Source organism: Polyergus mexicanus, unplaced genomic scaffold, assembly GCF_030449975.1.
Source record: "Polyergus mexicanus isolate NDT 795.1 unplaced genomic scaffold, iyPolMexi1.0 SCAF_350, whole genome shotgun sequence".
NCBI lineage: Eukaryota > Metazoa > Arthropoda > Insecta > Hymenoptera > Formicidae > Polyergus > Polyergus mexicanus.
Window position 1 is genome coordinate 1 of NW_027223670.1, and position 10,978 is coordinate 10,978.

Consider the following 10,978-nt stretch of genomic DNA (forward strand, 5'->3'; position numbering starts at 1 on the left):
ATTCGGCTATCATTTATTCTTCCTCAGGACATCCAGAGGAGATCCGAGGACTAAAATAGGATATCCTCAGGATATCTTACATGTATGTCCTGGATGCCTTTTGGACGTCCTAAGGACATCCTTGTGCTGTCTGAGATCTATGTTATATGACAGATATATTCTATGTTTGCTGGGTATACATATGTATAGGGGAATGCTCGTCAAGCTTGCTTGAAGGGTAAGAGTGAAATAAAACAGCTCCCGTGGACCAACAGGTACTCGCCACCACGCTCGGCAAGCGAGGCGTTTTAATTGCCAACACCTTCTTATCTCATGAAAATGTCGAACTCTAAAACAAATTACCCCAGGCGAGTAGAGTTGCAATCTCAAAATCTTGCACTGTCACGACAGTCTGCCTCGGAGATTCTGGGGGAGGCAAAAGCTCGACTAATAGTGAAAAAGAAAACAAGTAACTAGACGCTATACATTGCTGGATACAATATCCGCACAATGAGACTTGAAGAACATCTCTCCATGCTGGAGGAGGAACTGAACAAGATCAAGTGGGACGTCATCGGTTTGAGTGAAACCAGACTGAAGGGCGAAACGGTCACCACCCTGAAATCTGGACATGTCCTCTTCAGATGAAAAACTCAGATGTGAATGCACACGTTGGCGGCGTGGCCCTACTGATAAATAAAAAGATCAAACACTTCGTGACCAAGACAAGAGCGATATCGGCGAGAGTACTCTACCTTGTGATAAAACTGAACAGCAAGTGCAACATTCAGGTAATACAGGCATATGCACCCACGTCAGTCTCTACAAACGAAGAACATGAAAAATTTTTAGAAGACCTGACAACAACAAAGAGCACCGAAAAAACAAGATTCACTATAATGATGGGCGACTTCAACTCAAAAATTGGACAGAATACCCAAATGGATCCTCCGTACATTGGCACCTTCGGTTTGGGGGAACGAAACCAGCGTGGCCAAGAAATGAGGAACTTCCTCAGCAAAGAAAAAATCTACTGCATGAATACCTTCTTCAAAAAACATCCTAAGAGAAAATGGACATGGAAAAGCTCAGAGAACAGCACCAAAAATGAAATTGGTTACGTTCTGGTCACTGATAAACGCATTTGTGTTGATGTGTCAGTCTTGAACCGCTTTGACACTGGCAGCGACCACAGACTGGTGCGGGCCAAGATACAAGTAGACACTCGCCTAGAGCGAAAAAGGTTAATGGAGAAGAAAATACGACCAACTATGGCTGAGCTAAAGGGGAAGGAAGAAGAGTATAACACTTACATCGAGAGAAAGCTTTGTCCAGTCGAGGATCTAAAAGGATTGCCGCTCAAAAAGCTGACAAGTAAGATCACGAGCAGCATCCGAACTGCCGTGAAACAAGTATGTTCACTTCGCCCACGGAGAAACCCAAAAATCAGCCCGGATACTGAGAGACTTATTGAAGAGCGGAGCAACACTGACAGAGACTCACCAAGATACAGAGATTTCAACAAGGCTGTGCAAAAGGCAATTAGAAGGGATCACAGAGCCTACAATACGCAACAAATCAACGAAGCCATTGCGGATAACATGAAGTCTTGCGACCAATATGTCAAGGGGAAAGCTGGTAATCCACAGGATGAAGAATGAGGGCGGCGAAGTGGTCACCGATAAGGGCTAAGTCGCAGCAGTTATTGAAGATTTCTATGGTGGGCTATACAGCCCAGTCCAACAATATCAACGGGCTGAACCAAGACGAAGTGTCCAGAACGTAGGGTCCGAGGATCTGCAGCAAATTGATGAACCGGAATTAAGAGAAGCCCTGAGACAAACGAAGAACTGCAAGGCGCCAGGAGAGGACCTCGTTACGAGCGAAATGTTGAAAGCGGAGGAGAGATTCTGGAAAAGGCACTTCTGATTTTGCTCAACAAATGTCTCGACAAAGGGAAAATTCCGGACTCATGGCAGAACGCAGAGGTCATTCTGCTCTTCAAGAAAGGCGATTGCACAAATATGGAAAATTACAGGCCGATCAGTTTACTCTCAATATTCTATAAGTTGTTGACCAAAATCATTACAAATCGCCTTAGCCAGAGACTCGACTTCTACCAACCAGTCGAGCAAGCAGGCTTTAGAAAAGGTTACAGCACGACCGACCATATTCAAGCGGTACGCACACTAATTGAAAAGTGCACGTAATACACGCCTAGCTTTCGTGGACTACCAGAAAGCCTTCGATTCCATAGAGACCTGGGCAGTGCTGAGAGATGGATAATGCACGCATTGACTCCAGATACTCCAACTTAATCAGGCATATCTACGAACACGCCACGCTGCATGTCAAGATGGAGGAAGATTGGGTCACGGGGAAGGTACCGGTCGGGAGGGGTGTTAGACAAGAGGACACCATCTCGCCTAAGCTGTTCATAGAGGACATCTTCAAGAACCTGAAATGGGAGCAAAAGGGCATCAACATAGATGGGAAGCGCTTGAACCACCTGCGATTTGCAGATGATATCATCCTCATAAGTAGCGGCGCCGGGGAATTCGAGAGCATGCTCTAGGAACTGAAGGAGGCCTCACAAGCTGTTGGTCTAAAAATGAATCTCCAGAAGACTAAGATCATGAGTCCGAAGAATATGGTTGTCACTATTGACAATCACACTCTAGAAATAGTCGAAGAATACGTATATCTGGGACACAACATCAAGCTTGGAAAAGAAAACCAAACAGCCGAGATCACCAGGCAAATAGGCTTAACTTGGGCAGCGTTCGAGAAACTCAGCTACATTCTGAGGAACCCTAGAATCCCCACAAACCTCAAGAGAAAGGTTCACGACACCTGCATCTTACCGGTGACGAAAAAATTGTTTTTAAAAAAATTATTTACAATGTATTTTTTTAAACAATTATTTGTTTTTTTGGCACTAATTAATTCGTCTTATTATTCTGTACATAGAAGTATTACGGTAAAATTATCGAAAAGTGAATATTTTATGAAATATTTTATTTGTTATATCAAAATATGTCAGATTAAAATATAAAATAACTCAAAAAGTACTTAATGAAAAAATACTTTATTATAGTGTTTTGGAAAGCTCTCGATGTCAGCTACAAGAATACTAAATAAAAATGGGGGTTTCCATTTAAGATTTTAAAGTTGACCTTCACATGACCTTCAAATGATTTTCCAAAGTCAAATCATTGTCACCATCTTATGGCCCTTTTGAAGCCACACAACTTTTGTTTGAAACATTTTTCGATTTAACGCAGTGTTTCTGAGATATTTGAGTGGGTCCTTTAAAATGGGACACCTTGTATAACAGTGTTTTTGAGGATACTTATATAAATGGTCCGATTTTCTTATATATTAATGAAAATTTACAAATATTGCTATACACATTAATATCATATGAATTAACAAAAAACATAATAGCATTTATTATCACTTAATAGTGTTATTCTTCAATATGAGATATGTAAATGTGGAAAATATAACATATCATCGTATCATGTGTAACATAAACAATTATGTAAATAGGAATAGGTTAATAATACAAGTTTAAACCGTAGTTGAATGCGCGTGCACAGTACATAAAACGCTATGCCGCTGTATCAATTCCATCAAGATTTTATTGCAGTGTTCATTATTTAATACAATATGAATGCACTAAAAATGAAAAAAATATGTATATTATATTGCAGTTTTTCGCGACAGAAAAGAAAATAATCTAACACTAATTAAGACTATAGTTAAGAATAACATTCTCTGCAGAGAATAACATTCTGCATTTGCATATGCATTCTCCAGTGTTGGAGTTTTCTGTTTCTATTTTTATTGCTATCGCTATCGCCTATCGCTATCGCTATCGCCTAGCATTGTGCAAGGGCCTTAAGACTTAAGATGATCTTAAATATAAAAATGGATTATGAATACTAGCCCATAGACATAGTATATCGACATGTTGAGGAGTGAAGGCCGAAGTGCTTGTAGAAAAGAACACACTCTATTTCGTGCTCCTTGCGTTCTCTCTTGCTTGCACGTAGCATAGCGAAAGAGAACGCAAGAAGCACGAAAGTAAGGTTATATAAAAGAAGGTTAAGTCATATATTGAAAGTGTGTATGTCATCCAAGAACCCATGATGCATTGCGAAAGGCCGCGAGAGCCAATATATATATATATATATATATAATAACAAGTCTACCTTATTTGGCATCTTTTTTCAATATTTAGCATCTCTTTTCAATAGCGACTGCGCACACGTCGATTCTTTGCAATGCATTATGGGTTTCGGGACTTAACCTTCTTATATGTAACCTTACACGGAACAGAGTGTGTCCTTTTCTACGTATACCTTTATCCCCACTACTTAAATAAAAGTAAACGGTCGGTCTAGATATACTATGTACTAGCCTCTGTATATACATGCGGGTTATATCCTTAGAACATATATAAATATAAGAGGAATGTCTCTTGTTCTCGAAAAAAAAACATGTCCGGAGGAAGTGAGAAAGAAAATCATAGTTGCCTTTCTTTTGTAACTACTCAAACGTGCGCATGCGTTTGCTTGGCCGGTTTGGCCACTAAAAAATAAGGGCTATAGGCCATCACACACAAAATTCCGTAAGGACATAAGATGTAAGAAAATCGACCAATCCCAATCGAGTATTTGGCTCTCCGTAATCCCTCCACTTTGACGGAAAGCCCAATACTCGATTGGGATTGGTCAATTTTCTTATGCTTACATCTTACGTCCTTACGGAATTTTGTGTGTGATGGCCTTATCGCACATAAATTAACATAGCTGCATATGCATAGTGTAAGACCATCTGGACCAATGAGCATGCTATGTAAATCAATATGGCGATTTTATTTCGATGCTCATTGGTCCAGAGGGTTTTATGCTATGCATATGCAGCTATGTCAATTTGTGTGTGATAGGCTAAAGATTACATTAGTCACATGTTGAAACATGTATATCTACAGATACGATGGATACGATGCTTGTATGCGTCAACAAATGGCGCGCATACGCACTTTCGAGCAGTTACTCAAGAGAGAGCCAACTATGATTTTTTTTCTTACTTCCTTTGGACAAATTTCAGCTTGCTATTCCTCTTCCAGTTATATATGTTCTAAAGCCCATATCAGAGTATGCACAGAGATTGAAATTTGACCAATCAGGGCAAGGAAATTTTAGTTCCTTTCATCTTGATTGGTCAAATTTCAATCTTCAATACGTAGTCTGATACTGGCTTAAGGTTATATCTATTACGACGCATGCTGGGCTGCGTTTGGAAAAATCATCCGTGTACACGTGAGCTTTGTTCTATGTTTGTTCAACTTTTAGTAAATAACAAAGTAGAGTAACGCTCATGTGCACACAGATGGTGTTTCCGAACGTAGCCCTAACATCGCTGTATTTCGTTAATATGACAGATTTCCTAACCATAAATACATTAAAAATTTATTGATAAATATTTAATTTCTCATCTTAGATTTTGATAAAAATATATTCCTTTAATTTTTTTTCGTATAACAACAAATGTTAGAAAAATCAAAATTATTACTTGGTACTATCAAAAAAATAATACACTGTCAAAAGCTATGCATTCAAATAACATGATAGAAATTAGATGGAAGACATTAAATGAATGCATTTTACTCCGCCATACACATCGCGTGTAGCAATCAGCTGATTGCAGCGTCCGACGAGCGGCGATCCGGAACAACTTTTGCTAAAGTGACGTTATTTTAAGAAACACGTACACCTGACGTAATTCTAAAACATTTTTTTCTTTATCAAAATTTTATTTAAAGCATAATTTTATGTTATAAAATAAAATAGTTAGCGACTCATGCGGTGGTAATTGGACGATCAGCTGCGGCGCGCCGCGTCGCTCCTGGCTGCCTTCTGTACTCGACGCGTGATTTGCTAACTATTTTTGCTTATAACTCAAAAATTACGCTTTAATTCAAATTTTGGTAAAGGAAAAATCGTCTTAGAATAGTATCAGGAATACGTTTTTAAGGATAGTTGTTCTGAAACACCCTGTATAGCAACCTACAACATCCGTACAATGAGGTGTGAAGAACGAGTGGCCTTCACTTGGACACAGTACAATTGGACACGGTGCAAATGGACACGTTACAAATGGACACGAGATTGTGCACACGGTTCAATTGGACACAGTGCATTTGGACACAGTAATTTTGGATACAGTAGCTTCTGGACACGTAAGAAAATACGCATCGTTTACTTGGACACCGCTCACTTGGACACTGTTTATTTGGACACCGTTCGTTTGGACACAGAAAGACGCGCACCGTTCATTTGGACACCGTTCGTTTGGACATCGTTATTTGCCCACCGTTCGTTTGGACACCGTTCATTTGCCCACCGTTCGTTTGGACACCGTTCATTTGCCCACTGTTCGTTTGGACACCGTTCATTTGCCCACCGTTCGTTTGGACACCGTTCATTTGTACACAGAAACATGCACACTGTTTGTTTGAATATGCAACAGATGGAGAGAAATAAAAATCATTTTGGGAAAATATAATCAGTATTCTTATAACACTTTATACTCGTAAATCTATGTAAAATATGAAATCGTGAAAAGGAGATACATTTGAAGGTTATAATATCTGTCAAAATAAAATATATTCATACTTATATATCTCTGATACTGATGTCATTAATTTTACATTGCTTTTAGCACTTTGTTTAGCCTTTCGCATATTTGGATGTCATGCATGGATACAGTGGGTTCCGCCCCCCCCCCCCTGCGGGGGGGCTCCACTTCCGGAAGATATAACCTAACCCAAACCTATTTCTTATTTAAAACAAAAATTTGGTGTGGATTACGTCGTATAACTTAAATCAAATTTTGGTGTCCAAACGAACGGTGTCCAAACGAACGGTGGGCAAATGAACGGTGTCCAAACGAACGGTGGGCAAATGAACGGTGTCCAAACGAACAGTGGGCAAATGAACGGTGTCCAAACGAACGATGGGCAAATAAACGGTGTCCAAATGAACGGTGGGCAAATAACGGTGTCCAAACGAACGGTGTCCAAATGAACGGTGCGCATCTTTCTGTGTCCAAACGAACGGTGTCCAAATGAACAGTGTCCAAGTGAGCGGTATCCAAGTAAACGATGCGTATTTTCTTATGTGTCCAAAAGCTACTGTATCCAAAATTACTGTGTCCAAATGCACTGTGTCCAATTGAACCGTGTGCAAAATCTCGTGTCCATTTGTAACGTGTCCATTTGCACCGTGTCCAATTATACTGTGTCCAAGTGCACCACTCCCGTGAAGAACACCTGACAGACCTAGAAAAGGAACTGGAAAACATCAAATAGGACGTCTTCGGAGTCAGTGAGACGCAGCGAGCAGGAGAGGCATCGGTGACGTTGAGTTCCGGGCACCTACTGTTCCTGAGAAACTCCAACACTACACAGGTGGGCGAGGTAGCAATCCTGGTCCACAAGAAGAGGAAACACCTGGTTAATAAGATGAAGGCCGTCTCGGACCGAGTCATCTACGTAATGTTAAACCAAAGATACAATTTACAAATCATCCAGGCGTATGCTCCGACGAGCTCTTCCCAGGACGAGGACATCGAGCAATTTTATGAAGATTTTACAAAAGCAAGATCATCAGAGAAAGCCTACTTTACGATAATAATGGGCGATTTCAATGCCAAGATTGGGCGGCGAACACAGACCGACGCTCCGAGCATAGGCGACTTTGGAATGAGCACGCGGAACAGTAGAGGTCAAATGTTGATGGACTTCCTCAACAAAGAGGGAGTATATTGTATGAATACATTTTTCCAAAAGAAACCACAAAGAAAGTGGACATGGAAGAGTCCGGGCGACACAGTGCGGAACGAGATAGATTATATCCTCAGCTCAGATAAGGGAATTTGCACGGATATCTCTGTCCTGAATCGCTTCAACAGCGGCAGTGACCTGTTGGTATAGGTTGGTAAGAGCGTGCTTCCGTATAAACACACGGACCGAGAGGAAGAAGCTGATGTCAAGGTACCCACGCCCAACAAGGGCTGAGCTAAAGAACAAGGAACAGGAATACCAAGCCCAATTGGAAAAGAAACTGTCCCCAACACAGGAATCCAGCCAGATGACATTAGACACGCTAGCCTCTAAAATTACCAGCAGCATTCAATTTGCCATAAAGAGAATATGTGCAATCGGAGCTAGAAAGGGCTCCAAAATTACTCCGAATACGGCAAGACTCATAGAGAATAGGAGAAGGGTTAATAGAGACTCCCCAAGATACAAACAACTCAACAAAGAAGTAAAAAAGGCTATACGCAAAGACGTGAGAGCTTATAGAACGCGAGCAATAGAACAGGCAATTGAAGACAAAATGACCCTTAAGGTTCTTCGATCAAAACTAGCCAAAGGAAGAACAAGGATTCATTGTATGAAAAACAGCAATGGAATAACAGTGCACGAGAAAGACGATATTGTGAACATCATCCATGATTTCTACGAAGAACTATATAATGAATCTGTCCCCAAATCGAAGAACACCCAGAGAAACCAAGTCAGGAATGTGGGGTCAGAAGAAATCCCGGAAATAACGAGACCGGAACTCAGGGCAGCGCTGAAAGAGCTAAAGAATCGTAGAAGCCCGGGTCAAGACCGTGTGACAAATGAGATGCTAAAAGCGGGAGGAGCTAGACTGGAAGGAGCATTGTGTGCGCTGTTTAATAGATGCCTAGAAGAGGGGAAAATTTCAGAAGTTTGGCAGAATGCCGAGGTTATCCTACTGTTTAAAAAGAGTGACCCCGCTGACATTACAAATTACAGGCCCATCAGCCTACTCAGCGTCATATACAAACTACTGTCAAAAATAATCACAAAACGACTAACAAATAAATTCGACTTCTTCCAACCGGTTGAACAAGCAGGCTTCAGAAAGGGATACAGTACTGTTGACCACTTACAGACCATGCACACACTAATAGAAAAATGCACAGAATATATAACATCCCACTCAGTTTGGCATTCGTAGACTTCCAGAAGGCATTCGACTCGGTCGAGACCTGGGCAATTTTGGAGGCAATGGACATGACAAGAATTGACTCAAGATACTCGAACCTCATTAAGTATATATGTAAACAGGCCACACTAGAAGTCATGATCAACTATGCCATATATACAAAAAAGATACCGATAAGAAGAGGAGTCCGACAGGGGGATACGATCTCCCCGAAATTATTTACTCTGGCGCTAGAATACATCTTTAAAAAGCTATCTTGGGAGGAAAAAGGAATAATGATAGACGGGACTTTCTTGAATCACCTCCGTTTCGCGGATGACATAGTACTGGTAAGCAACGATGTAGCGGAGCTGGCCACGATGCTACGGGAGCTCGATGAGGCATCCAGGGCGGTGGGACTCAGTATGAATATGCAGAAGACCAAAATCATGTCCACTAGCAAAGCCCAGATCACACTTGGGGATGCAACCATCCAAACAGTGGATGAGTACATATACTTGGGACATAACGTTAAGCTGGGCAAGAAAACCAAACAGCGGAGGTCACGAGACGGGTTGGATTGAGTTGGACCGCGTTCGGCAGACTGAGCTATATTCTCAGGAACACAAAAGCCCCTATGAACTTTAAGCGAAAGGTATACGAAGCTTGTGTTCTGCCGGTGGCGACATACGGCCTGGAAGCAGTAGCACTAACTCGACGCAATGCAAACGCGCTCAAGGTATGTCAAAGAGTAATGGAAAGGTCAATGCTCCGAATCAGCCTGAGGGGCGGAATAAGAAACGAGGACATAAGACGCAGGACGGGCGTCACCGATGTCATCAGACGTATAGCGACATCCAAATGGCAGATCATATAGCCAGACGCGAGGACGAGAGATGGACGAAGCGCCTCCTGTGCTGGAGACCCAGAGTGTCGGTGAGAGGCGTGGACTGACCACAGATGAGGTAGTGCGACGACATCCAAAGGTGTGAGGGTCTGCGGGGAAGCTTCGCTGACTTCCTTACACTCTGATTCGCAAACAGGGAGTGGTCGTGGAGAGGTGGTCTTCAATGAACACGTGCGATGTACTATGTACAGAAATATATTCTTAAGTAATTACAAATTCGCTAGTTATATACAAGTGTTTATTTTTAGATTGGATAGTTTGTGGCCCTGAAAAGGGCCGTTTGAACGCGGGTGTATGCGTTAGGGCAGACGCTCTCGCCACTGGATGTGCCGTGCCGTTTTGGTCGTCCGGGGTGGTCCCCACTTCCGGAGCGCGGGAGGAGTCCCGGGAGGAGTGTAACTCCTTTCTGGCGAGGATGTAACGGTTGCCTGCGTGGTCTGGAGTGACGTCACGTTCCGTTGACGTCCTTATATACTGTCACTCAACGGATTTCACTTGCCGGTAGCGGCTCTCGGTTCGCGCCGCATTTCGGTGGGCTCCCGAAGTTCCTGCGACTTGCTCGTGTTCGGCGCGTGATAGCAGCCGCGCGGTTTCATGTGCCGTGCGCGTGATCGCTGGTTGTTCTCAGGAGTGTGTATATTCTTCGCGCGCCTGAGCTTTTGTGGTGGTTATCCACCACAAAGGCATGCAGGAGTCAACTGGATGCAATTAGCACAAGAGAGGAAGACATGGAGAGAAATGGAGGAGGCCTACGTCCAGGAGTGGACGGAGACAGGCCGAGAATGATTAAATAATTACTAAATTGTTTAATAAAAAGTTATATAAAGAATACATATATATACGACATTTCTCTATACAAATAGTATCATTTATCATACAAATTGTATAATGTGTATATATGTGTATATATGTGTATACCATATACATTAAAGTTTGTATGGTTAATGTTACAATTTATATATAGAGAAATGTTTTCTATATGCATTTTGTAACTATTAGAATTAATATAAACCCTATAACTACTAGAATTAATGAACAGTACTCTGCGTTGATACCACTGCTT

The 10,978-nt window shown here is 41.8% G+C and overlaps 1 protein-coding gene across 1 annotated transcript; it reads left to right on the plus strand.

Annotated features, from left to right (window-relative positions):
- The first annotated feature begins 623 nt into the window (after nt 1-623).
- LOC138944644 (craniofacial development protein 2-like) lies at nt 624-1,640 on the plus strand. Its single transcript, XM_070315461.1, has one exon. It carries the CDS (start codon nt 624-626, stop codon nt 1,638-1,640), a length of 1,017 nt encoding a protein of 338 aa, XP_070171562.1.
- The last annotated feature ends 9,338 nt before the right edge of the window (nt 1,641-10,978 follow it).